The sequence below is a fragment of the Labrus mixtus genome, chromosome 3, assembly GCF_963584025.1.
Source record: "Labrus mixtus chromosome 3, fLabMix1.1, whole genome shotgun sequence".
NCBI lineage: Eukaryota > Metazoa > Chordata > Actinopteri > Labriformes > Labridae > Labrus > Labrus mixtus.
This window is the reverse complement of record NC_083614.1, coordinates 13,802,630-13,830,239: the sequence shown is the minus strand read 5'-3', so window position 1 is coordinate 13,830,239 and position 27,610 is coordinate 13,802,630. Positions and strand designations below refer to the sequence as shown.

Here is a 27,610-nt window from a genome sequence, read left to right as displayed (position 1 = left end):
CATTCAGAAATACTCATTCATGTGGTAATTTATGTAAAGAAGTGTAAACTTGTATTACAAAACAACATAAATACCTAACATGTTCTCAAATGTTGAGCATTAGTTAAGAAAAAAAAAATCATATTAGACTCAAACATTTCCTTCCCTATCGTGACCAAACTTTCCTGGTTAGCTAAATCTGCAGTAGTATTTCCTTTCAGAGGACATACGTAATTTTTGGGACTCCATTTTTGTGCATATGAGCATACAAAGAAGTTTATCCTAAGGCACATCTACTCTCAAGGTTCCCTGAAAGATCTCATTACCATCTCATGTTTCACTATCACTGGAGGAATGGTCAGAAAATAATCTCGTAATGTGTGCTGAACACAGGATTGTGGACTAAGCAGCTGTTAGCTTGGATATCAAAGGATACACAGGATGTTGAGCAGGAGGAGATTTCTCTTATGCTGTAAAACGATCCTGGGACCAGCATGACATCAGTCGGTCTCCCAGGATTTACATGTATGTATAAATATATATATAAGTGTTTTTAATGTGTTGGTTTTACATTTTGGTTGAGGGCAACCCGGCTCAAAGTTTGAATTGTAGTTCAGACCCGGCCACTGTGCTAGCCTGGAGTGCAGCTCTGTACAGTCTTTCTATTTAGAGGAGCATCCATTATTTATCAGACCCTGTCCCCCGGCGGTGCATCAGAGTTGCCTGAGAGCCCTTTTGCCCCCCCCCCCCCCCCCCTCCTCTTTTCTACAGTAGATATCAATCTACTTCCTCTCTGTCAGGCCATCCTGACTGCCCATAGCATCAGTCTAGGATGAGAGACCCTATGCATGCCGTCTGTGGTCCTACATCCCCTTGATATCACCTGCCTGTCTGTCCTCATCCTTTTTTTAATGTCCCACCTTGGTCATCGTTGTACTCAAATATTTCATCAGCTTTTCTTTACCCGACAGACAGGAGGAGACAGAAGTAGGGAGGGATGAATAATTCACTGAGGCCTTTTGGAGGAAGAAGGACCAGTTTCATGGGGAGGGGCCACTGAGCATTTTAAAGAGGAAATCATTGCAAATGTGTACACGCTAACACACATTGGGGGAGGGGGGGGGTCTCTTGGTTTAATAAGCAACACTAGAGCTATCAGTTTAGTTAAAACTTTTTTTTCTGTTTGTCTGGACCTAGAGAGTAGCACATTTGTCTTTCTTGTCTATGTTGATATCCAGTGATGCATCCTACAGAAGCTTTAGTTATACCTTTTAACTCCCAAACTTTGTTTGTGCTGCATGTTCCTTTTGTTGAAAGATATATGGCTTTATTTACTATCTAATATGGATGTTGTATGAAGTGACAGGCTGCAGAATGATCAGAGTAACTTCCTTTTCAAAATCAAATTCAGTATTTACTTGGTGTTTACGAAATGCAAAAAACAAAGAGTTCAAAACGCAGCTGAAATTATAAAGATGTGTTGACAAATATCCTACACAAATTATTTGACAAAGAGTTCTGGCATATTTTTTTTTGTCTTCTGAATTTATAGAGAAGCAAATGGATCACTGCAATTCAGTGAGACGCTCCAGAACATAGACATGTACTAGCTCTCAACACAAGGGTTTGTGATTTAGGTCAAATGTTTTTCGTGTGGGGGTGTGTGTGGGGGTGTGTGTGTGTGGGTGGGTGGGTGTGTGTGTGTGTGTGTGTTGGAGTTTATTGGTGTGAGGTGCAGCTCCTTCTCTTTGTGCTTGTTCTTCTTATAGCTTCCTGTGTCTCTCTGCTATCTTCAGCATAGAAGAATTGGAGATCACAGTGATATGGTTAAGTTAGGGTCTGTCTGCTTCCCGTGTTAGGACTCTATTTAACAGCGAAGGCTGTGATGCACTCTTACAGGGTGAAAGTAAGGGTATCATATACCTCTAAGAGTTTTCTTTTTTCAAGTCAGGATTTTTTCAGTTTTAGATGAAAAAAATTAACTTAGTGACTTTGAGACTTTGTCCCCTTTGTTCCCATATTAAAACTGCTGCAGTGTAACAAGCCCTTTACACTCTTCCCCTGTATGGGACTTGAAGGTTTTATTTGATATGTTTTCTACATTTTTTTTAATTACAGCATTTCTTTGTTTGTTTTGTTTTTTTACATGTTCGAAGTAAATTAGAAAGAAAGGTGTTTTGACTGCATGTCAAAAAAATCAAGGAAATAATCTTTATTTCAATCTCCTGATAGAACAGTGAATACAAACATGCATGTTTAACCTTTAAAGAGCATTTTGTTCTATGGGCTCCTTATGATAAAGTCATAGCACCACTGATTTAGTAACATACACTCATACTGGCTGTACTTCACTGTAGTTACAAAGTTGTAAACTGTACCCATGCTGATCGTCTGTTCTCCATTCCCTTTCAATTTGTCTTGACCCCCTCCCCCTTTCAACCACTAAAGAGCTCAAATAATTCACTGTTTGTTCAAATATGTAACTCTGGAGCTAAACAAAGGAGGTATCTGTCAGATGACAGTCACTGTCATGGCTTGTGGTGCATTGCCTCATGTGACTGACTAACAGGTCAACATTATAGATTTGTTGACCTGCCTATGAATTTAAATCATGGTTTACTCTTGAGCTGCAGGTTCAGCCAAAGATTGAACTTTGCAACCCAGTTTATACATTGACAGTATGTGTTTTGGTTACTCTCCCAGGTCATGAATAGAGCTAAATAATATTAGCCGCAGTAATCTGTTCCTCTGGAGAGTCTGTTTGGCTGAGGGGAAAGTGAGAGGGCAGTGAGGCGCTGTCTGAGTGGATTGGCCTGAGCCTCTTCTGCTTTTTAATGTCTTTAAAAGCTTTTCTGCTGTTGCGCTGCTCAGCCCCTGTGCTAGCACAGCCATTCATCTGCTCTGCTGTCGTGTTACCAGCTCTATGAAAAATGACTCTTGCACAGGATATAGTTTGCCAAGCTAATTCGATGGCATATATCTTATTAAGTTTTTCTTTCACAGCTTTTAGAGCTATAGTGTTTTTGACTGAGGTCCACGTGCAAAGTTCAGCAGAAATAAAACCACTCTTTATGCAAGAACATCATTTACATCCTTTTAAATATAATAATCTTTCTGTAAAACATCTATTAAAACATGTGGGGACTTGTATACATGCTGCACCCCGACCAGACCTGCATTCATTCCTGTCCGTGTGTTGGGCGAGAACATAATACTGTATCTCTGTATGCCGTTGGCATTTAGAAGTATACAGTATGTGTGTGTACTGTCTGTGTCACAGTCTGTGTGTTGGGTCACTGTTTAATGTCACTGGCAGTCTGTTTGTTCTCTGTCTTTGTTCTTAAGGTGCAGCATTGCACAGCACCTTTTTCACACACAGTTACCAAAAAATAAATTTTAAAAAAGGAAAAGGAATCAGTGCTGCATCCCCGCACAGAGACATTTTTAACTGTTCACTTCAACAATAATCTTACAAATTAAATATGGATCCTGTATTCATTCTTCTGGTATTCTTTTATGTAAAGATGCACACATGCTTGGGTTGAACATCAGTATCGGCCAGTATCAGCGCGGTTGACAGACATGGGCCCATGGGTAAATAATCAGTGGGACTGAAGAACCCTGAATTGTTTTCATGTTCAAACAGAAAAGAAAAGGTCAGCAGTGTGGGAGTATTACTCTAAGAAAGATCTGCAATATGCAGTTAGTAAGGAATATCTCTGAGACTACTAATAAAATGTAGATACAGCCAATCACAGCTCATTATTTGAAAACAGAATTACAAAGAAGAAATGAAAAATGCCAAAATCAGCTAACTATTATTTTAAAGATCAGTATAGGCCCTGTTTTAACAATGTGTTCATCTCTGATGTAAGGCCTCACTATCATTTATTAGGCAATACAGCTCAGTACTACTTTTTATATTTATTACAACAGCCCTGTATTACACATTTGTATTTCATAAAAAGCTAACATTCTTTAAGTTTTAGTGCTGTAGTTGTGCTAAATGTCAGCTACGTTTTAAGCTGCTGTTAAAGCACAGCTCTCAGACTTGCCCAAGGTCATATTCCATTTGACATGTTTACCAACATGTCTTGCTTTCTCGCTGCTAATAATAAGAAGAATGGATTGACGACACTCGTGTTTATGGTACGCAAAGCTAAAATCAGGAGACAATTACCTAATTTTAACCAAACTTTAGACACTTCAGTCATTTTCTGCAGCTTTCTTTTCATCCACTTTGCCAGACAGCCGTCAGTCAGCAATTGACCCCTCCTGAAAGTTTCCCCCAATTGTATCACTTTGAACATTTAGCTCTCTCCCTGTCTGTATGCTAAGATAAGCAAACTAGCTGCTGTCTGTAATTTGATATTGAACAGATATATTAGTTTGGTATTTTCTCATCTAATTCTTGTAAAAAGATATTCCTCAAAATGCATGAAGAGCTTCTGCTGTAAGAAATGTCTGGACATGTTTGACTTTGTGCTACCTTATTTTCACCCTACAAGTGCCCTTCATGCACCCATCTTATTCTGTCTTTATTTTCTGATTTGATTGTCTTATCTGTGCTTTTGGGCTCATCTTGTTGTCAACTGTTTACAGATTATTGTCCTCCCTGATTTATGAAATGGTGTACTGAAAAAAAGCTTGCTTGTCGTATTTTTGAAGTTGCATATATAATGATGGTAGATATTTTCAGGCCTAAACATGAGGTTAAGGTTCACGTAGAGTACACAGCATCCATTACTGTGTCCCCGGTACTCATGTCATCTCAGTGTTGTGTCTTGCTGCCATTAGTGTGTAACTAGAGTGTCACAGCTACTGATGTTGTCTGCATGGAAAAAGTGGCTTACTGGGTGTGTCTGTGTGTATTTCTACCCTCAGCCCGAGATGCAGACGAGCGGGAGAAGTGGATCCACGCCTTAGAGGGAACTATCCTCCGTCACACCCTCCAACTAAGAGTATGTAACCAGGCACTTTGTGTTTGTATGTCGGTTTGTGAGCGTGTGTGTTTGTGTGTCTACGTCTGTGTGTCCAATTCACCTTCTCGAGTGACAATAACAAGCCGTTGTGCTGTAGGGCTTCTTTTTTTTTGTCATCATACATGGGGTTTCACTGTTTACTTTCTGTTGTCTTAAGTAAACGTGCTGGTATTTTTCATACCTGAGCTGTTCAGTGGTGGAGATACAGTCTGAAAGTGGACAGGTGAGCTAATTTGGAAACTCTGAAGAGTAGAGAAATGCAACACAGCCATCAAAGCTTTCGTTGTGGGATCTTTATCACACCTCATGTTGCATGCATTTGGAAACGTAGTAAATCATGTGCTATATGTCACCTCAACACAATGCAAGGACTTACAGTTTGAGGGCCTTGTTTCTCAGGTCTTGTTCTAGTGCCCTGGTCTTCTCAGCTTGTTTTTGCACAGTAGAACAGTTGAGTCAGTGAAGAGTCTTGGCAGCATAAATAGAACAGTGACGTTCATGCCAACATAAATTGAGGATGTTATGGCAACATGTGGCTGAGTTGAACTGGTGTCAGATCCAGAGAATTTATTTTGGATAAACAGCTATCTCGTTGGTTTACTACTGACTTCTTGTCAGCCTGTTTTTCACCTTTACATTTCTAATTTCTTATGAGTATTTTAGACTTTTGGCCCGTTTTGTTTGTGCTTGTCCTGCCCTGTTGTTTTCTCTCTAGCCAACCTTATTTCCTGCTCTCAACCCCAAAAGCAAACCTTCCTCCTTTTTACCCTCCTATCCTCCACATCCAGTTCCTTCCACCCATCTCCTCCTCCTTTTTCAACCTCATGACCAACATTCTAATATGCTCTCTCTCCCTCCCACCTTCTTCCTGACTCCCTCCCTCCCCCTGTGGCAAATCCTTGTGACGTGCTACGTCTGCCTGCACACATACACTCACACACACCCTTGCAGTGTTAGCGCCCTGCTGTCGTAGCATCATGTGACCCAGCAGTGACAAATCCGAGACCTGCTTGCTTGATCAACCAAACATCTGCCTTTGCAGCCTGAGCCAATCAGAGTGGCGGTTAATGTGTGTCCCTGTCAGCACTTGCTGCTGCTTTGTGTGTTTTCTCTTCTGCCTGCGTGAGAGGAAGTGTGCCTTTCCTGCCAGGGGAGGGTCTTGGATTAACTCAGCCCTGTCTGCTTTCATACCAAACGCTCAGCTGCTGCCGAAGGATATACTGTAGCCACACTGGCTGCAAAGCTAACTCACAGACTGGAGGCTGCTGTAGTTTATATTGGCCAACTGCAGTAGCAACTAAGCGGAGGAGATTGTTTTCAGTTTCTGTGTGAAAGAGCCAGCGAAAGGGAGGAGGAAGGAGGAACGTTAACTTAACCAAAGCCACTAGTTTGTGTCTTTTGGGAGATAAAGACATAATTACGCAGAGAAACGGAGAAAACGGTCTTGTGTCAGGTTACATACATGGCCTGATGGGAGAGATATACAAGGTTTAACGCAGCATGTCCATTGGAGCGAAGCACCCTGTAAGTAAACACTCAAAATCTCTTTCACACACACACACGCACACACACACACAAACGCCACTGCACCACAGCAAGGAGAACTTATACGGCTGCAGTGCGCTGCTGGGGCAGCAGCATTTTAAAGTGGGACACACTGCGTGGAAAGACAAATAGAAACAGGGGAAGGGGGAGGGTGAGAGGGCAGTGTTTGTAGAGTCTAGGGTGGTGGGGTGGGTTTGTGAGCATTTATGTGTGAGACTTTGCAGGCTGCCCTTAAATATTCTCACAATGTCACAGTTACACACATAGGGACACATGGTCTGCTTGAATGAGTGGGAGAGAAGGTGCAGAGGCTTGGGGAATATTTTAGGAGCACAGATGAAGTGAGGAGAACTGTGACACGGTGGCACACTGGCTGCTTATAAACCAACACCCTCTTCTGACTTTCTGCTTCCAAACTTTGTCTGAAGTGTGTTGACAAAACACGAGCGAGTGTTCACAAGGTAGTAATTGGGGCTCTGTCTTATTTTACAGCCCTGTTTTGTTCTTAACATGTCAGCTTCATTTTCCTGCTCAAATGTTTCTTATGAAGTTTCCTGTATAGGCCTAAAATGAAAACATGGCTGATAAAAACATAGAGTAACCTGTGCGAGACAAATGCAGTGGAAGATACCCCATGTTGTAAACGTGAACTCTTTTGAAAAGTATATAACTTATAACTCGTGACTTTTTAGTGGTGTTACAAAGATCTGTGTGGGTGTTGTATTCCGATTTTGAAAAGGTCTTTGTGTTATTTTGTAAATTCTATTATGTAAGATTGGTAAGGTCAATAAGTTAAACACCACTTTACCCAGAGTTTGAATGGCATAACTTTACTATGAGTCCAAAATTCATAATTACGTTAGCACTTGTAAGTTTGGATTGTTTTGTTTTGTTGTCAGCTTCAAGTGAAAAAGATCCAATTCATCCAGCATGATATGATTGTCCAGTGTAATGTAATGTGAGACAGGACACAGACATGCACTTTTTTCTCAATCAGAATGTTTGATTAGATTTTAGCTCAGGCCCTCACCTGGCCAGCTATATCCTGTAGCCATGCCTCTATTGGAAGAACCTTTGATCCTCTTGAGGAAGTTTGGCCAGTTAACTGCAGACTGCTATGCTCACTCAGACTTTGTTCTCTATAAAGCTAGTATGGTTTTGCTGTTTAATGGCTTTTCTTCACATTCCTGTGAGGTCGTCTGTATCAACTAGAAAAGCTTCCACAGAGTCAGGAGGACACCGCAAGGATATGAGACGCAGGAAATCCAAAGCAGCCAAATCCCCCAAAACGGTTTGATTAGAGCTTGATCTGCTAACAAGATTCCACTTTGATTCTTACAGATGTTTTCAGATTAACTCATCTCAATGCTTTTTCTCGTTGGAGATGTTGCTCTGGGATTTTTCAGGCTGTGTTGAAAATAAATCTTGTGGTGGTCATCTTAAAAATGATTCTGGTTTAATTGAGAGGAGTTTTTGTGATGTGTTGAGTGTCCTTGACATAGATAGAGATGGGCTACATATTATGATTAGTATATTTTTTGAAGGATGTTCTTGTCTGTACATTTATATGCTCCTGTCTCCTGATTTTGGTGTGTCACAGCAAAAATGTGACACTGAATTGTTCTCCATTTGGCAAATAGAAACAGATGCATGTCTGTCCTTTCAGTCCTCTGGTAATTACCTTTTAATGGACATTATGTAATGAGACACATTATGACATTATGTCTGTGCCTGAGTTTCCTTATATGTGTGTGAAATCTGCCTTTCTGATCCTGTTGGGGCTAGTACGGTGAGCTAATTAACAAACAATGAATTTAAGTGCACCACAACCCATTGATACACTTGCATATTTAACATTAACTTAACTTTCTCCAGACCTGAGTTGCTTGATTCAGTTTTGTTGAAGCCTGAAATTCACAGTCAGACAGACAGACAGACAGACAGACAGACCTGCAGGCCTTTCATGTCGGCTAGCCTTTAAACAATTGTATTCAGATCTCTCCCAGTACAGTACACTGCTGGAAGATTCTCCTGCACTGTTGATGTTTCTGTCGCCCATTTTGTGTTACAGTTTACAAAGCTTACCTGGCCATGAGGAGACCATGACGGGCTCTTTTTTTTATGAATGGATAATATGCGAATACATGTCTAATATTATTGGTAGTGGCTGTGTTTTTACTTTGAATATGCAAATCTTGCATGGCATTTGATTTGGGTATAGGGCTGCACTCATCTTCTGCTGTGTTTGATTCTTTATTTGCAGGAGGCTGAGACAGGATTTGTCCCCAGTGTTCAAGACTTTGATAAGAAGTTAGCAGAAGCTGACGCCTACCTACAGATTCTGATTGACCAGTTAAAGGTAGGACTCGATGGGGCATCACCTATACAACATCATACCTGGAGTTTCTGTACACTTTGATTATATTTAAGAAATGTAGGACATCTGCCACTCACTTTTATGTATTGAGCTAAAAATCAAGGGGTACTAAAGATCATTTGAAAGGATATCCAAACAGGTGAGGTAATTTGTTAAAACTATGACTTTTGGTTGGCCCTGTAAGTTTATTTAATACAAGGCATGACTTGCATTTTTGCCGTTACCTTTCCCTTATTATTCTCTTCTTTTTCCTTGCTGATCACCTCCCCTCTTTGAAAGCAGAAGTGATCAGAATTAAGATTTGTGGTAGAATGGTGATTAAGCAGAAAACCACATATTTAATGAAGCAGAAGCATTCTGTCTCAGGCAGAAAATCTAAATGAAAACACTGCAAGTGTCCTCCCTGTCCCCTGTGTCCTGGTGACAAACTCAAACTGCCACCTCATTATTTTGAACCACATCATCTGAACTGAGTCACCTTCTGAACATATATCAACTCTCTTCTCCCCTTTTCTCATGCCTTCTTCTTGCTCGCTCACAGCTGTTTGATGAGAAGATCAAGGACTGCAAAGAGGATGAATCACGCAGAGTGAGTACCAGCAGTGCTGCTCTGTCCCTGTGTTTCAGCTCTCTGGTCGCCTGTTCTTAATGCCATTAGAGCCGAGGCTAACAGCAGGCGAGGCAGGCTGACACAGGCAGTGGAGCAAAAATGATACCTGTCGGCTGGTGCAGATTTGTGATGTGTCGCTGTTTAGACTTAAGCCATCTTCCAATAAAAAAATGTAAACATTAGATAAAAAATGTTCTCAGCAAAGATGTTGTCTCTCTTGAAAATCTAGTAAAAGGGTTCCATATCATACAGTACGGTGGTACTCAGCCTTGTTAGACTTAAGAGCCACATTGACCAAAAAATATTTCTGCAAGAGCCACAAACAAAAAAACTCTTTCTTTCCTAAAGTGTCGGTGGGAAACACAGTGACATGACTTGCAAAGAATAATTTCAATTTTAAATAATTACTTTTGATTTTTTTTTCCCAAATAGGACCTAAAAGAGCCACAACTAGTCCCAAAAGTGGCTCAAGAGCCTCAGGTTGAGTATCACTGATATAGTATTATATTCACTGTGACAGTGTCTGTACAGTTTGACCTTTTGTTCAGCCATGTAACAAACTAACTGACAGACCTCTGAGCTGAACTAATGACAACTGTATATTCACAAATGATATGTGCTAAATATTTTCTTTCCTCATAATAATCTTCCAGAGCATATGTTGTCTCTTCAGATGTCTTGTGTTATCCAATCAACTCTCTCAAACCCAAAGATACTTGACTTCATTCAAGTAAAACATAACAGATCCACAGAAGGTCACATTTGACAAGCTGTAACCAGGAACGTTTTGAGTGCAGTGATTCATCAAAGAATAGATCACAGCTATAGAGCTGTATTGATCTGAGTTTGACACAAGAGTTGTCCTACTTTAATAGCTTTTTTAAAAACATTTGTAATACCCTTCACTCCTGTAAACCAGGTTTATTTTGGTAAGGCACACCAGTTGTACTCACAGTTCACTTTCAGGTCTGAGTGTTTTTACCAGAAGCTGTGTGATTCACGTCATCCCTGAGAATAATGTTGCTATTTGGTCACTCTGACTTGTTTGTCGCTGATCTCTGCAGTGTAACAAATAGTCCTGTAGATTTCCAAAGAAAAACACAGCTGTTACTGTTATTGAAACATCGTCACCTTGAGGTTTTCTACCAGCTGTTCTTTGTTTGTTGTTAAACCGGTTGCATCAGCACTTCTGCTTCTGAACTTCTTATTTGTAACTTTTGAATTTAACGCCCCGTTTTCCTTTTCTTTTCTACAGAAGATTGAGAATTTGAAAGAGACGACTTGTGTAAGTGTGAAATTAACACATTTTCTTCATGTCTTTGAGTTTTTAAAGTAATTTCCTTGTAATTAAATTCTATTTCTTTCTTTGTCTTCAGAGCATGGTAGAGTCCATTAAGCACTGTATTGTACTGCTGCAAATCGCCAAGGTAAACACAATGTTAGCACATGTTATGATTAACCTCTGTAGTTTGTTTCTCCCACTTCATCATAATCACTGTTCTTGTGAGACCATGTTGCTGTGTGCACTGTGTGTTGCCCTGTGTGTGTCTCTGGGGTAGTTCCCTGCTTACACTTGCTATCTGGGTCGGTGGTTGATGAGGGTGTTGCCCAGTAATCATTTCATCACATGTTCCATTCAGCTTCAAGGGAAGTGTAGCAACTGTTTCTGTTTCATTCGGTTGTGAGGTGGAATGTGTTCAACTCTGAACTCTTACATTCATAAAAAAGATTTAAGGAAACACTTAAATTACTTTATAGTAGTGTGATCCTGGCCTTCTTTGACCATGTGATGAAAGGATTACTGCGTGTGGCAAAAGTCATGAATATATTGAACTCCATGTGATGAGAGGGAAGGATCTCATTGCTCTCTATACCACAGATGCTCAGGATGCTTTATGAAATGATTCATCAACCCTCCTACAAAAGTAGTCTAACATTGTCTTTTCAAAATTTTAAGGACCAAAGTAACGAACAGCAACACGCAAACGGACTTATAGTAAGTTTGACGTTCTCCGTCCATGACAGAAATTGAAATCAAAACAACTGCTAACTTTCTCTTCTTGCTTAATTTACTCTCCACTGTAGAAAACCATTAATATCAGATCTGTTTAGTGCATGCCCTCTAGATTGGAAATAAACTCTATCTCAAGCTGTTTTCCTTATTTCTGACAACACTTTCCTGAGATTATTATAGCTGGTGTCTTCTGAGAATTCATTCTTTATAAACGGTTGGGAATTATTCTTTCCTTCATCAGGTTGTAAATGACAGTCTGTGAGTCTGCAAACTTTTGAAATGTACACATTTTGTGGGGCTGCAACTATTTCAATTGTTGATTAATCTGCCAATTGTTTTTCAATTGATGGATGAGATGCTTGATCTGTAAAACGACAGAAATTTATAAAATGAGATAAGATATGAAATGAAATAGATTGGGTTTTTTTCCCAAACCCCCAAATTGACATTCTTAATCGTATGATTTCAGTTTTGCTGTCAGAAAAGATAAAAGAATCCAGAAATAATTCAAATTTGAAATCAGAGAAATTAAGCTTTTCTTTGACTCAAAATAATCAATTCATCAATTGTAGAAAATAAATTGTTGCAGCTCTACATTGATGCAGAATTGGGTGTAAATGTTGATTATGTATTTATTTGCATGCCTGAATATGAGAGACTGTTGCACTTCACACTCAATAGTTAGAGTCAACTAATTCACCATTCATTTGTCTTGTACACACACTGCCTGCTTATTGAACCGTAGAAGTTCAGGAGCCTTTGGGTGGCCCTGCAGGTGTCCCGTCTTTATGTGAAGAACCACACCAGGAGCTTTGCATGTTTTATCTACAAATCACACCAACGACAAGTCTTTTTCCAAAGCCTACCATACACATTTTTAGATTGACCTGACTTCTAACAAGTTGTTTCACACAGTATGACAATTGACATTGCAATGCAATCTGTCAAAAATATACAATACAATATTGTGAAATATATATTCCCTGAACCTTGATTGTTTACATATCACAATAAACAAAATGTAAAAAGAAGGTTTTTACACCAAAGTAATGCAAAGGTTATGGCTGGAGGAAATTGTTTTGATATCTTAGACCTACACAGATCTGAACTGAGCGTGTAAACAAAAGGTGAAAATCTAGAAACTTGATGTGTGCTTTTGGAAAGTGGTTGGTAATGTGATGTACGGTAAACACTTTGTAGGGAATGAACTAACACATAGAAGAAGAATCTCATAGAGGACACACTCTTCATAGGCCTGTACTGCCCTTATAGCTGACTTAATCTCACGATCATTAAGTACTGCATCAAGTAGTATTAATAGCACACATAAGCTCTTCCACACATCTAACGCACATGTTTCTATATGCCATAAGCTGTATGCTAAAGTAGTATTTGCAGCCTTAGAACATTATGAAAATGTCAGTCACGTTGTCCATTTGCCCATAATGTGGAGCGAATGATAAATGCATTGTAGACCTGCGTAAAGAGTAGCATGTTTGATTGATCTGGTCAAGTACTGCAGCACTGAGGGAATCGCAGCTAAGTGCAGGAATCATTTACAAGGAGGAGCACAACAGGAGCCATTTCAGTATTTATCTGTGGGTGCTATGATTGGTTGAGGATTGCTCTGCATCTTGAGCATCTTCTGCATTAATATAAGAGTCCACAAAATAATATACTGATGATGACACAGCACTTTAAGCCGTCACTCGGCACATCACAAGAACTCCTCTCCTTTGACTGCTTTAGGATTCAGCTTTGGTTTGCGAGGCCACACACTGGTCCCACAATGACGGAACAAAATGTCTAGAATTGGCTATAATTAGTAGCCATCGTCTTACTTTCATAGAGGCACATGGACTTGGGAAACATTGAGTATTGTGGAGATAGGAGTGGAGGAAAGAAGCCTTACAATAACAAAAAAAACAATAACAACAACATCGACACGTGTATGAGCAGGGTGACAAATTAAGCTGAGATATCTGACTAAGCTTGTTTACATGATATTTGGTTGTGTTTTTTGGTTACAGAAAGGGGGGGGGGGGTAATGTAACAGTGGAAGGAAAAAATTCCAGTTCAGAAAAATGAGATTCCCTCTGCATTCAGTAACTTTTATCTAACATACTCAGTGTTACATTCTGCATTTGTGAAGGTCTGTTGTTTGCTTATTGTTATTCTCGTCCAACTTTGGCCCTCTATCATACTCCTGTGTTTTCACCCATGCAGACTTGTGTCTGGCCATATATTAACTCACTGTGACTGTTGCTGTTAGTCTCACATGAGTTCATTATAACTTGCTAAGAGAAAAGAATAAGCTGTAAGAATCACTGACAACAGGTCAAGTTTCAGTTATAGGTTACAAATAACATCGATTCGATCTAATTTCAGTGCAACCAAGGGCCCCGAGGTTAGTTGTTGTTGAATATAGGTCGATACAGTTTTGCTCTAGCTCATGTTGTTGTTGGTTTTCCTGTCTGTTGGTGGTCCTGTCAGTGATGCCAGTGACCCCATTTCCTCAAGCTATCATGTTCATTTGTACATGTGCTCCTTGTGGTGTGTTGTGTATGATGTTCAGGTGGCTCTGGGGAAGACCACACCTGCAGATGACGCAGCCCCAGCAGGTTATAACCACGGGGAAATCAAGGGCCAGAGAGTTAAAACATGTTACAGATTTAGTCTGCAGCCCGGTGGAATTAATTAACTCCCCTGTAGACGGGGAGGTTGCTTGGAGTTCAGGAGGAGCTGTTATTTATTGTGTTAGGTTTCTGCTAGTGTTGTTGGTTTCATTTTGATTTGATAAGGGTAAACCTGGAAACTCCACTCTTTAGCCTCACACTCAAACAAAATGGAGAGAAATTGATCTCTTGAGGCCAGGTGGCGAATATTTGATTTCACTGTTCTTGTTGTCGAGTAGGTTAACCATTCAGCTGATGTGCATGTTAAAGGAAATGGTGTCTCATTGTGGTCGGCGTGTGCCTGTATTTGCTTTTAGATGTGGACTGGTCAAATAAGCTACCGGTCTTCTACCTGGAAGTTCAAAAAATAACATGGGGATATGTTTTGGTGTGGCAATAAAAAATATATAGGTCAAGTCTAGGTCTAAACTGTGTATAGCATTTTTTAATTTAAGGTTTACTGTGTGTTAAAAAAAACACTTTAGATAAGCAAAGCAGGCAGTGTCGTGGGTGTGTTCTAGTTGGAACCATTGTGTGATGTCACTTAAAGAGAGCTGTTTAGATGTTGATATCAGTTGTTGTTTTTTGTTTGTTTCCCCCAGAGCACCATTAACCCAGTGGATGGGATCTACCAGCCCCCTCTGGACACTCCTGTAGACAACACCACGATGCCAACACAGACCACACTACCCACAGGTTCTAGAAGTTTGCCTTTTTTGTTTACATTTCTTATATTTATTTAAATGTGCGTCTCCATGTGCTTGATTTACACATCTGCGTGGAGACTAACATCATCATTCTGAGAGGTTGGCAACAGCTCCCCCTGCTGGTCACACTTGAACTCCTCCAGCTGACAGATCTGCAAAGAAGTTGATTAAGATGAAACGCAAAGAAAAGTTTAGTCGGAAAGCCGTTTAAACAAATCTCTAACAATATCAACTTAGATAATAAAAATCAATATATCTTTGCACAACAACAATTTTAAATTCTAATGTTTCAGTTTTATATTGAAGGCAGTGGGAAGTAAACTTGAATTAAGTTCTATTTTGGTATTGTTCATGGTAAAAAAAAAAAAGGAAGTTATTTCAGAGTTTTAAGTGAATGGATACAGGATAAGTTCCTGAGTGTTGACATTTAACAGCAAAGTCCTTTTAAATGCTATTTATTATGATTCTTACAAATATTAATTAGATTTCATCTTATTTTTTACGCATTATTTATTGATATAGTGTTGACGCAGATCTCGGTTCTAATGTTAAAAGTAATTTCAGTCAGCAAACAATTGATTACATTTAACACCATCACTCAGATCGGACTTCATTTTTGAGCTATTTTGGCCAGAAGACTGTGACTAGACAGTTTAAAAATGCTGCGGAAATGAACCATGCAAAGTAGGCCATTCTAATTTGGGTCTCTTAATACACTGTGTAATCCCCTTCACAGATGAAGCCTCTGTCTGTGGCGTCTACATATTCTCTCATCCTTCTTAATTTCAGGCTGTGGAGTAGCTTTATGGTGAATTGGCTTAATTTTGGGGTTGTCTGTGCTGACTCGTGTGCTTTTATTCTGTGTAAAGACGCTTCTCAGGTGTGTAAATCAGACCAACGGCCTTCAACGTTATCTGTTGGTCCCGTCATCACAGTGATGGGCAGTCTGCAGACCCCAACTCCTAACAGCACAGGTGAGAGTTCATTCCACACATGCAGCCGATGAGCCAAATCTGTAAGGACTGATAATTAGTTAACTGATGTGAATCACACATTTCTCTATTGATTGAAAGGAAAAAAAATGAATATAAGGAGCTAAGAAAAGTTATTTTTCTAGTTTGGGGACTTCGTGGACTTCCAGAGTTGCATATTTACTGTAGTAAGAAAATAGATTAAAAAAACTCAGAGTTTATTTAGTTGTGGTCCTGGTCCTGGGTCATGTGATCTTCATTACTAGAAGAAGTTTTCATGGAAGCATTTCAAGGAGTTGACTTTCATTTAAGGGTTCAGAGTTTAATAATTACCACTGAAACAGTATCATGAAGAAAAAAAATCACCCCCATGCTTCATTAAAACCTGTTCTGGTGTATTTGACTATATCAGATCATCTTAACCTTAATGAAAAGGCTTTTTTATATATCTACTGCTGATTTGAAGAACCAAATATGAGCTTAAAATGTTATTTTGTCTTAATCTTGTGAAGTATTTTTCAACGTTACAGGTTGCACAGTAGTTGTTAATTCTATTAGTTTAAAAGCTAATATATTAACAATTCAACTACAGGAGTAAAAGTAATGATGTTATAAATTATTACTGCTTTCCTCCACACTGAGAGGTGCTTCCAGGAACATAAAGTAAATAAAAAGAAAGTGAAGGCAGAGGAACATGCCTGTTTGTCTTCTGTGCTGAGGCAGCAGTCTAAAAACGCTGTGCTGTGCACTAAAGAAGCTGCTGCATGCTTGAGTGTACTGTCAATATAGTCAGCGGAGGAGTCCGTCCCTATGTTACTGACAGATTGATGCAATTTTACACAACCTACTGGACTGCTTAGAGAAATGAATGAATAGAGGCTGATGCTTCCAGGACATCGGGTCCTGGGCTACACTATGTTGATTTGACCATGATTTGTGTACGGCACAAGTGAAGAAGCTGACTAAAGAGATCCACAAAGTTAAAAGGATAACACTTCAACGGATCCCTCACATGACAATTTTTTTTTTCTCTCCCTGTCAGGGAGTGGCCCGTCAGGCCCCAGCAGTGGCGTCGCCTCCCCAGCTCACATGCCCCTCCCATCGCACTCGGTGCCAGATTTCTCTTATTCTTCCAGTGAGGATGAGTTCTACGATGCGGATGAGTTCTACCAGAGTAGCATGTCCCCCAAACACTGCTTAGAGTAAGTAAAGAATCGCTCTGCCTCCCTTCAACACTGCACTCAGGGAATATAATTCTTCAGAGGCTGAAGGCAGCACTGTAATAATAACACTTAACAGCTCAGGTGGGAAGAGCAAATATAAATCAAGCTGCCAAGGCAGCATCATTCCTTCTCATTCTTTACCAACGTATCTCTCCTGCTTCCTGCCTCCTTCTCTCTCCCTCTATCTGCCCTCAGTCCTTCAGGGCCTCCAGCTGCCTCGTCCCTCACTAATGCAGAAACGGCTTTGAAACGACCAGACACCACAGAGTCCCTTAACTCGTCCATGTCCAACGGCACAACTGATGCAGGTAAAAAAGGGAAACAAGACAACACACGAATATATTGCAACTATTTTTTCAACTTTTGAACAGGACAGGGTAATTATTTATTACACCATCTTTTTTTTTTTGTCCAGTAACTGACCCCAGTAGCATAAATAAGATCAGTCCTTGTAACATGGTTTAAAAATTGTGACATTTTAAACATGAAACTGCAGGACACTTAATGTTGCCACAGCCATGAGACACTTGTTCTCTGATCTTGTCTTCAGATCCGTTTGATAGTCACGATGACCGTGACGATGACGGGGAGGGCGAGTCTGTGGAGGAGCACAAGAGTGTCATCATGCATCTTCTCTCTCAAGTTCGTTTGGGCATGGACCTCACCAAGGTAAAGACCCTTCACCAACTTGTTGTAGTTTTAAGAGCCTGACTTCCTCCATGTTGGACTGAAGTCTTGGCATCTTTTTTTTTTGGTTCTGTCGAGCTTTCTCTTAGTGAAATGGTCCTTTATGGTTTACCTACTCAACATCACCTGTGCAGGCGGTTTCTTTTGAACAACCCACACAGCTTAAGTTTTTTCTTCTTCATTATTTATTACAGGTTGTCCTGCCTACCTTCATTCTAGAAAGGAGATCTTTGTTAGAAATGTACGCAGACTTTTTTGCACATCCCGATCTATTTGTAAGGTAATGGTCTTCTCTCTCATTGTTGCAACAATTATATTATTACAATGATATTCAAATGCATCACAAGCAGAGAAATGTAACTCTTTTGTTTGACTTCCACTAGTATCGCTGAGCAGCCGGAGCCCCGGGAGCGCATGGTTCAAGTGGTAAAGTGGTACCTGTCTGCATTTCATGCAGGGAGGAAAGGCTCAGTGGCCAAGAAACCTTATAACCCAATCCTGGGAGAAGTCTTCTTCTGCCACTGGGATCTTCCCAGTGAAACAGAGGAGCCTTCCCTGAACATGGTCAGACCAGTAACCCCTCAGGTAAAAACCTCTTATGGTTCAGCATTGTGTTTCTTAATGGGACACATTACACAACTTTTACACATCACCAATGGATAAAAGTTAAATATTAGTGTGTGAAAAAACAATGTTCATCCAAATCAAAGATTGCATGGTGATTAGCCCATTGTCACACTTCATGTAATGTTGTTACACAAATTCAATTTATGACAACAGCAGTTATAATCACTATTTCAAACACTTTACTGAACACACTTTGTTCTTTGTGTGTCAGAACTCCCTGCATTTTATTAACTTTTTAAAAACTATTATTTTAATATTTAGTCTCTTATTTTGGTTTCTCATATTTTGAAAATGGAAAACCTTCTGCCCTTATTTATATATATGTCTGCTTCCTCTCTTCCGCTCCACCTTCCAGGAGACGGTATCAGAGGGACCAGTTCCATGGTCTTCAGCCAACAGTGTGCGTTTTGTGGCAGAGCAGGTCTCTCACCACCCACCCAGTATGTGTGAATCCTACTTCTGAGTATTAACATAACTGTGAAAGCTTTTTGACTTGAAGGGTCAAGAATATGAAAACATATAGAGTCTGCTGATATGTTGAATTAGAGTGTCTGAATCTTGATAGGGCAAAGGACATTGTTTGATTTAAAAAGGCACTAGCTTATGATTGGTGACTTTATTTCACTGGATTTTACAGGAATGTTAAATTTTTCCTACAAACTCCTGAGTATTTTCTCTGTTCTTCCTGCAGTTTCTGCATTCTACGCGGAGTGTTTAAATAAGAAGATCCAATTCAACGCTCATATCTGGACCAAGTCTAAGTTCCTTGGCATGTCAATCGGTGTCCACAATATTGGCCAAGGTACCACAAAGCAGTCCTTCATACACTGCTAAATAAGAACTTGTGTGTACCTTAAAAAGCCTTCGTCATGACCATTCTTTACTGTTTCTGTTCAAGGTTGTGTGTCATGTTTGGAGCACGATGAGCATTACATCCTCACCTTCCCTAACGGATATGGCAGGTGCGTATTGTTATTATTTCTGTGTGTTGTCACTGACGTACAGTATGCTTCACTAACCTAAGTCTGTCTGTCCAGGTCCATCCTGACTGTGCCCTGGGTGGAGCTGGGTGGGGAGTGCAACATCTCCTGCTCCAAGTCAGGCTACAGTGCAACCATTGTGTTCCACACCAAACCTTTCTACGGAGGGAAGAAGCACAGGATTACAGCTGAGATTTTGTAAGGAAAAAAATGTTGTTTTTTTTAATCAATTGAGAGACTGAATTATAGACTCTGACCTACTTTATTGAACATCTATCATTGTTCATATCTGTTTCTCTATCAGTGCACCGAATGACAAGAAGTCTTTCTGCTCCATCGAAGGAGAATGGAACGGAGTGATGTATTCCAAGTTGGCAACAGGAGTGAGTCTCTATTTTCTTTTTGTGAAGTTTGGAGGGTATAAAACTATTAAATGAGACATCAACTTAACAATTTAAGTTGAATCAAACTTAGAGATTTTGTGTGCTACGATGTATGTGTCTGGTGAAGAGCATGGAAGGAATCCAGATTTGTAATAATAATAAGTTATACTTTATTAATCCCGCGAGAGGAAATTTAGTTTTTACACTCTGTTTTAATGAACATGAACACACACATGCACAAACTGGATCCTATGGACATGCATTAATGTAGAGGTCTCAGAGTGCGGGGGCTTCCCACAGCGAGCGCTCAAGAGTAGTTTTGGAGTTCAGTGCCGCGCTCAAGGGCCAATTTCCGTACTTGGTCCGTGCCGGTACGTCGAACCTCCGGTTCCCAACCCGAGTCCCTACAGACTGAGCTACTGCCGCCCCTGTATCATGAAACTGCTTAATCATTTGGTTTGAATGTGTTTTGTATTATGTAAGATACTTGTCTTTATAATAAATCCTGATTATATGTGATTGGAAAACACTTATTGCTTACATTTTGTTAAATGATTACCTCTCCACGACCAATGCACTGTGGTTGCTATCTAGTGTAACATAGTCTGTTATTGATGTGTGTGCTCCTGCTCTGGAAACAAATATAGAAGTTGTTTTCACAAGGCCTAAATAAAGTATGGTAGTAAATCACTTCTCTGAGTAGCAGTATGGCTGGTTACGCATTTCAAGCTGTGTCAGAGGAATTACAGAAACGTATCGGAACGCTTTTTTAAAAAAAACTGTTTTGATTTGGGTTGAATTGGTTTCTGCTGAATAGCCTCTAAATTAAAATAGAAAAATGTATACAAATTCCTATTAATGGATGAATATATGTGTTTTGTGATTGTTTCAAGGAGAACACATCGTTCATAGACACTAAGAGGCTGGGCATCGTTAAGAAGAAAGTGAGAAAGCTGGAAGACCAGCTTAACTATGAGTCCCGAAGGTGAGAAAAAATAGAGAGAACATTCGTGCAAAGCATGCAAGAAACAAAGTCTTCACTTGGGAAAAAACCTTGACTTCATGTATTTGACTTTTACTCCTTCAATTCATCAGATTGTGGAGGGATGTGACTTTGAACCTGAAATTGAAAGACATCGATGCAGCAACGGAAGCCAAACACCGGCTGGAGGAGAAACAGCGAGCCGAAGCCAGAGACAGGAAGGAGAATGAGCAGCAGTGGGAGACCAGGGTGAGGCTGCTTGTGTTCTTCATCCACAAATCATTGTATCTAAATGGAAAACAGGTTTATAAATTGCCTTAATTAAGATTTAATGTAAGACAAAGATCTGTGTGAGTAATTATTCTTATTACTTGTGTGTTTCTGCAGCTATTCCATGAGGATGGAGAGTGCTGGGTCTATGATGAGCCTCTATTAAAGAGATTAGCCTCTCAGAGGCACTAAGGAGACTACGCACACGCTGAAATTCACACAAACATATGCATAAGGAAATGCACACAACAGAGTCTTCATAAGAACTCTTTTGCAAAAACCACTTCTTTTCCAAGCCTTGGAATGACTGATGATTGATTATGTATGTACACAGCTTTGCATTTGACTGTAAAATAACCATATGGAAATGAATGAAATCAAATGGAAAAGCATCTAAGATGTATCAAGTTAATTAGTAAAGCTCCTTTCCTTATTTGGGCAATGTTACTTCCACCGCCACCGATACCCACCACCACCCGCCAACATGAGACTCAGCGGAGCAGAGACAGATGGGTAGTGTCTCATCTCTCAGCCACACCCTTCATCAGCTCCACAGGACAAGCCAGAGCCAGAGCATCACTCCTTTCCTTACATATTTTAATTTTTTGGACGGGGGGGCTGCAATAGGTGGGTGGTTGAAGATGTTCAAATCAAACAACACTTGACGAATAAAATAGCGCTCTACATCTCAGGGAATCTGGTGTCTGAGGAAAGAAAGCTGCTGTCCCCTCTGAGAGTCTGACAGCCTTAAAACGGTGGAAAGGATGAATCTTTAACAGGGCGAAGAGAAACTCTCAGCTTGCCTGCAACTAGTTGTAACTGTTGTTTATATATAGATATACATATGATGGATATATAAATATATATTCTTTTTTTATTTTCAATGCATTTTTTGTTAATTTTAGTTTCTGGCAATAGTGTAAAATATATGAGGACATGAACATGATGGCTTTACATCTTTACGAATCATTCCATTTCAAGTTTATTTTGCCACCTATTCCATCTTTTACACTTTTCTGTGTTTCTCAAGTGTTATCAGAGGCAACACCCTACATAAGCCATAACATCTGAACAAACTAATCGGCAGAGCTGTGATAGACTTGTGGATATATGCAATATATAGATCATCAAAGGACAAATTTGGGTGTCCATTACGCCAAAAAGGTTTAGTTAAGTGGCTAAAGGGACTTTTATTCGGGCAGAGAACAAACAAAGTACCTGAAGGCATTTATGAACAAATGATTGTTTACATATATTTGTCTTTCTGGATCACTGATCTAGGATGAGGACACAAGGCTCGGGTTGGGTGTGTAAAGTCTCTCTGTTTGTTCTGCAGCTCACCTGTCCTTGTTTCTTCTCCAAGTCAATGGGATCAACTTGATGGGTTACTTTTGGGTTGTTGGAAGGTGATGAGAGTTTAAGCAGCGGATCAGAGTCGACTGATGCTAGACTACAGCCTGTGTTCCACCTCATCAGTCTTTCTTTGCAATTGTTTTTATTTCTTTAAAGATTAACAACTTGAGGGCAATATTTCTCCTACTCAACACCATTGCTTTTCAAATCATCATGCGTTCTCTTATTTACAGCTACATAGGTTGAAACTAAATACATTGATATTTGGATGAAATGCATAAATAAACAATTTTCACCAGAAAATGCCCAAGAATATATTTTAATACTGTTACTACAGATGTTCTTGTTATCTTTGGGGTTAATAGACAGATTCATATCTATGAAAAGTATTATGGGTGCTCAATAAGTCATATGGAGGGATCTATAAAGACAAACATTCCTGGTGTGCTGTACATATCTAGTTAAAAACTTGAGGCCTAGATTCAGCTATTGAATTAACTCATCCTTGAAAGAATACAAATCAGACAAATAAAATCAGCAGTACAGGTGTTTGGTGCGTTCATGAAGGCTGTTACAAGAACACTGACGCTGAGAGGAAGTGAGTTCAACAGGATGTGCTTCTTAAAGAAACACGTGAACAAGGAAGAAAGACGGATGGTTAGACTGTAGGGACTAAAACGGAGTTTTTCCTCAATGTTAAGTCTTTGAAAGTGAAATTGAGGACTTGCAATACATTTCAGTCTTATTCAGTATCATCTGATAAAGAGCAATCAAAAAGTATAATTCATTTTGTTCATAACCTTCGATTGTATCAGATTTCCTTTCTATTGATGCACAACATTAACATTAGTAGTCTTTGTGGACCACTGATGATTCGCTGTATCGTCAGAAAATCGGATGTATAACATCATTCATTTCAACATAATACTGAGTCCACTGATTAATTACTATTCTTTAATCTAATAAAAAATATATCATTGCATTTTACCTCCGATAGTGCTTTATTTTTTACAATAGGACATTACTTAGTGTAAAGTTTCAAATAGTAATAGTACCTTACCAGGGGTACAGATAGATTTTATTTAATATTTGGAGCTTTCAGACACGTTTCATATGGAAGCGATTAGTGATCAAAATTCAAATGATAAAGCTAATTTGAAAGAAATGCTTTTTAATTTTCAGAATATGAGTGTATTATTTGACTCAAAAATAAAATGATGATTAATTTATCTAATTTGAATTTTAGTTTTCAACTTCAAAAATGCACATTATTTGACTAAATTAAAATAAAGAAGAAAATTACATTTGCTTTATCATTTTCAAAAAAATGCCCCGCTAAATGTGAGTCAAATAATACACTCATATTCTGAAAATTAAAAAGCATTTCTGTTAATGCATTTGAATTTTCAAATTAGCTTTATCATTTGAATTTTGATCACTTATCGCTTCCATACGTTTCATAGTTGTCCCCTTGAATATGGAGAAAACTATTTTTTAAAGTTTTGGTGTTTTTTTGCAGCAACGACCGGCGACGACAAGAATTGCCGACCAGCAGGGGCGCTACCGGGCGTTACTGATAATTTTCCCATCAGCCCTTGCGAATTCTCCTATAAAAGCGCCCTGCACCGTCAGCTAGTCCTCACTCCTCTGCTGCTCACAAGGTATGTATGGTGGCGCTACTGTAGATAGTTACATACTCCTCTATTCTTGGGGATTGTTCGCAATTTCGATGTAGAAGTAGGGTGCAATGTGTTTATTTATTAATGTAAGGTAGTATTCATGTTTTCTGAAGCTTTTTGATACGATGTGAACTTTGGTTAAAGGCTCTTATGTTAGCAGCAGGCCTCAGCCACGTGCCCCACTGCACGTGGCTGAGATGCATATTAGCCAAATTGGTAAAATCTTTCAATGTTGTACTGCAGTATTGTCCCATGACTATATGATGAATTAAATGTTGGTAGGGACATCTGAGTTAATGTGAGGAAACGCCAACATCTCTGACCTCATGGGACTAAACTCTGCTTTACTCAGCCTATCAGTATATTTTATCTTATTGATGCTACTGGTTTATACACTCTGCAGCATTTAGTGTGTTTTGAACTTACACATTTATAGAGAAGTTTCAACATTTATACCTCAACTTAAAATGTTTCTTCTGTGTTTGTAGTTGTGCTGAGTGGATACTAAAATGAAAGCCGCCATCTCATGGTAAGCAACCCAAATTGCGCACTTCTTTTAATGGTTACTGGTGTAGTGGACTGAAGTAGTTTCTTAAACTCTGTAACTGAGTTCATATTGATGGCAAACGTTTAATTACATCAGGACACGATAATTTGCAGATGAAGTTGCTTATTGAACAGTTTTGAAACTTAAGTTCTCTCCTCTTTTTTTTCAGGTTAATGATGACCCCTCCATGGTTTGACTTCCACCAGAGGGCACCATGGTGAGAATTTAAACTACTTTATTTTGTTTATCTCGACTTGGAGTCAGTGATGATGTTTAAGAGTAGTGGACAGAAGTGATTTCTGAATAATTATACACTGAGACTTGTGTTAAGTGCAACACATTCGTATTGTCGTGTTCAGTACTGTACTAACAGATGTTCGTCCACAGGGCCCCTGAGACTGAAGAGACACACGTCGGCTAGTGTAGCTACAAAAGGTAAGGCCCTTGACCGTGAAAAGTAGACCATGCTTCTCTGTGGTGTCCTGTCTCTTGTTACCAGTACTGTGTTTCCACCATAGACTATTTAAATGAAATGCTGTGTAAGACGTAGCTTTTCTGTACCACATTAACTGCTTAATGTGTAATCATAACTCAAATGACTGACTTATAAATGAGATTTGTTAAATGAGTGTTTTTCTGGACATTCAAAATTGGTTGGACATCAACAGTTTGTTTGTCTGCATAGAAACACTCAGAGAAGCATTGGTCTACCTTAAGCCTGCACTAGTTTCTGTGCTGCTGTGATGACATTATTTGCTACTCTTGACCCAATGGATGACGATATATTCAACCCACCAGTTGATTATCTGAGGCACAAATAACTTGGTTTTTGTAATCCTTAATTTTCTTTTTTACAATTGCTCATGCATGTTCTGTTTCCTCAGGTGTGCCAAGTTGTTGTCAGCTGCACAACATCTAGAAAAGGTGAAGTACCAAAACCTCATACTTTACATTCTCCCAAAAGCAACTGTCAATGATGATTTCTGTTATAAAACATTGGGAATCTCTCTGAATAAGAGTGAAAGAGTACTTTTTTCTGATGCAGTTCAGAGAGCAGACATGTGCTATTATTAAATATGGGCCTCTATTAATGTTCTGTTTCTACTTGCAGATGATGCAGTTTCACATTGCTGGAGACCCAGTTCTCACATTGGAGGATCAGTTTAAGGTGAGGTGATGTTCAGGCCTGGAAAAAATGTTTTGCCATCATATTGGCCTAATACAGTGATGATTGCATAGTTCAGCAGATTAAAACATGAAGAATTGAGCATTGTCTTTCGCTCCTAGCTGATGTATTGGGTTCAATTACCAGTGAGTCAAGCTGATATGTGAAGTGGTTTTTAAAATGGCTTCTATGCATTTTCAGGGGTGTGTCCAACATCACTCAATGCCACATGAAGGTGAGTTGACAGGCTGATTAGTAGTAAAATAAATCATTCACTTGATACAATGATGATTGCATAGTTCAGCAGATTAAAACATGAAGAATTGAGCATTGTCTTTCGCTCCTAGCTGATGTATCAATTGCAATAACACTTAACCCCATAAAAGTGTTTTGAAAAAAGGAATTAAAGTATATTTCTTTGCTCCCCAGAAATGTGAAACCCAGCTGTTGGATGATTCTCATAGCAATGTGTTGGTAAGTATCATTTAAGACTAGGACACTGTACATGATCCTTCAGACGTGATGAGTTTGAATCAGGTCGCTGATCCAGTTGAGGAAACTTGATGCATAATCTGATCTGGATCATACAGTTATTAACTTGACTTCTTGTTTGAAACATTACTTATAATGCGTCTTTATCTTTTCAGAGTCAGCAAATTCCCTTAATGGGATTGTGATGGTCGTGCACAGGATGTCTCAAAGTCATGGTAAGAACACAAATATGGCTATTAAATGCATTCTAGACTCTGATTATGTAGAATGTACTTATTTTAAAGTAATACTTACAAAATATAGTTTAGTCTCTGGATTGCCTAGTTTGTGTAAACTTGCTCAGCTTTGCCTCTGAAGTTCCTCCTGTGCAATAAATTGTTTTTACTATCAATTTGTGTACATTGATGCCAATTTCTGAATGTATAGATCTCAAACTGTTTTATCCCAGTAGACTGACCATGTGATGACATGTGATCACTGACTTAAAACCATGGAGGTTGTCATATTAGCTCTAGCTGATCTGGTCAGTGTGTACTGGCTCATTGTGTTGCCTGGTGTGCATATTCACCTTACACTACTGTCTCTTACAGGTTATACACATTCACTTTGGAGGCCCTGTTGAAGAAGACTGACAAAAGGTGAGAAATCAAACTATTTAAAAAGTGTAACTGTGGGTTCAATGATGTTTTACAAATGTCTGACCTGAACTTCAATGTGGAAACTGTTGTACTGAGGAACCCAGTGAGATAAATTTGAACCAGCCAATCACTGACTTGTAATAAGGTAATTTTCTTCTAATTCTACAGGAAAAAGCTTCACCCCTCACTAATATAGGTAAGCATTTGAATGTACACTTTGTTTCCAATAGGACTCTTAAATTGGCCACACTACCAGTGATGAAAAGATTCTGCCAAATGATATCGCTTGATTATAACCCTTACCGTTCCATATTTTCTGAGTTTTTGTGGTCAAATATCTGTTCTGCCAGTTTACTGTGAAAATAGAGATCTGCTTTTAAATGGAAATTGTCTTCTCAGGAATGACGCTGTTGAGCCTAATTGCCCGGCATGTCAAGCCCTACACCTGTCTCTGAAGTGAGTATGAAACTGGCTGGAAGATTTAATATTAAAGGAGTCAGTGTGCAAGTCTACTTTAATATTTTCTAGTCTTATAATTACATTTCTTCTCCTTCTCAGATGCTGTGAGGTGTTCGCTGTGGAAAACCTGCAACTTCAAGACAATGTCATTTGATGTAGAACATCCAATAAAAAAACTGAAGAACATATTGCCTTGTGTTTTCTTTGTACATGTGTGCAATGTTGTCTATAAAACATTTATGTACACTTGTCTAGAAAAATCCTT

At 39.3% G+C, this 27,610-nt stretch overlaps 1 protein-coding gene, 1 long non-coding RNA gene and 7 other non-coding genes across 18 annotated transcripts in view; all 9 read left to right on the top strand.

Annotated features, from left to right (window-relative positions):
• Positions 1–22,668, top strand: part of osbpl9 (oxysterol binding protein-like 9) — a 30,090-nt gene extending 7,422 nt beyond the window's left edge. For 2 of the 5 annotated variants that reach the window (XM_061032460.1, XM_061032488.1), the window contains 21 exons: positions 4,864–4,940; positions 8,770–8,865; positions 9,425–9,472; positions 10,749–10,778; positions 10,870–10,920; positions 11,451–11,489; positions 14,785–14,878; positions 15,759–15,863; positions 16,903–17,062; positions 17,279–17,391; positions 17,634–17,752; positions 17,965–18,050; positions 18,154–18,355; positions 18,753–18,837; positions 19,089–19,199; positions 19,296–19,359; positions 19,435–19,575; positions 19,682–19,760; positions 20,654–20,745; positions 20,856–20,991; positions 21,130–22,668. In XM_061032460.1, the coding sequence (XP_060888443.1) occupies positions 4,864–4,940; positions 8,770–8,865; positions 9,425–9,472; positions 10,749–10,778; positions 10,870–10,920; positions 11,451–11,489; positions 14,785–14,878; positions 15,759–15,863; positions 16,903–17,062; positions 17,279–17,391; positions 17,634–17,752; positions 17,965–18,050; positions 18,154–18,355; positions 18,753–18,837; positions 19,089–19,199; positions 19,296–19,359; positions 19,435–19,575; positions 19,682–19,760; positions 20,654–20,745; positions 20,856–20,991; positions 21,130–21,204 (2,003 nt within the window). In that variant the 3' untranslated portion in view covers positions 21,205–22,668. Of the gene's footprint in view, positions 1–4,863; positions 4,941–6,069; positions 6,486–7,624; positions 7,798–8,769; positions 8,866–9,424; positions 9,473–10,748; positions 10,779–10,869; positions 10,921–11,450; positions 11,490–14,784; positions 14,879–15,758; positions 15,864–16,902; positions 17,063–17,278; positions 17,392–17,633; positions 17,753–17,964; positions 18,051–18,153; positions 18,356–18,752; positions 18,838–19,088; positions 19,200–19,295; positions 19,360–19,434; positions 19,576–19,681; positions 19,761–20,653; positions 20,746–20,855; positions 20,992–21,129 lie in introns of those variants that run through there. The other 3 variants (XM_061032497.1, XM_061032479.1, XM_061032469.1) reach the window with 3 other exon arrangements.
• A 1,343-nt stretch (positions 22,669–24,011) lies between these two features.
• On the top strand, positions 24,012–27,531 carry LOC132959442 (uncharacterized). 6 transcript variants are annotated; one of them, XR_009667022.1, is made up of 10 exons: positions 24,498–24,808; positions 24,979–25,026; positions 25,476–25,515; positions 25,703–25,759; positions 25,958–25,991; positions 26,186–26,463; positions 26,839–26,886; positions 27,055–27,082; positions 27,286–27,342; positions 27,445–27,498. It is a non-coding gene; the product is annotated as an uncharacterized LOC132959442 (long non-coding RNA). The 6 variants fall into 6 exon arrangements; XR_009667009.1 differs by lacking the exon at positions 27,445–27,498 and adding an exon at positions 24,012–24,026 and having other exon boundaries at positions 24,533–24,808; positions 27,055–27,399; XR_009667014.1 differs by having other exon boundaries at positions 24,499–24,808; positions 27,055–27,342; positions 27,445–27,531.
• On the top strand, positions 24,294–24,375 carry LOC132972139 (small nucleolar RNA SNORD74). Its single transcript, XR_009672886.1, has one exon. It is a non-coding gene; the product is annotated as a small nucleolar RNA SNORD74 (small nucleolar RNA).
• On the top strand, positions 24,850–24,913 carry LOC132972144 (small nucleolar RNA SNORD75). The gene has a single exon (XR_009672891.1). It is a non-coding gene; the product is annotated as a small nucleolar RNA SNORD75 (small nucleolar RNA).
• On the top strand, positions 25,557–25,638 carry LOC132972146 (small nucleolar RNA SNORD79). The gene has a single exon (XR_009672893.1). It is a non-coding gene; the product is annotated as a small nucleolar RNA SNORD79 (small nucleolar RNA).
• On the top strand, positions 25,808–25,890 carry LOC132972141 (small nucleolar RNA snR60/Z15/Z230/Z193/J17). The gene has a single exon (XR_009672888.1). It is a non-coding gene; the product is annotated as a small nucleolar RNA snR60/Z15/Z230/Z193/J17 (small nucleolar RNA).
• LOC132972140 (small nucleolar RNA snR60/Z15/Z230/Z193/J17) lies at positions 26,033–26,115 on the top strand. Its single transcript, XR_009672887.1, has one exon. It is a non-coding gene; the product is annotated as a small nucleolar RNA snR60/Z15/Z230/Z193/J17 (small nucleolar RNA).
• Positions 26,923–26,985, top strand: LOC132972143 (small nucleolar RNA SNORD78). The gene has a single exon (XR_009672890.1). It is a non-coding gene; the product is annotated as a small nucleolar RNA SNORD78 (small nucleolar RNA).
• LOC132972138 (small nucleolar RNA SNORD47) lies at positions 27,137–27,210 on the top strand. The gene has a single exon (XR_009672885.1). It is a non-coding gene; the product is annotated as a small nucleolar RNA SNORD47 (small nucleolar RNA).
• Positions 27,532–27,610: the final 79 nt, after the last annotated feature.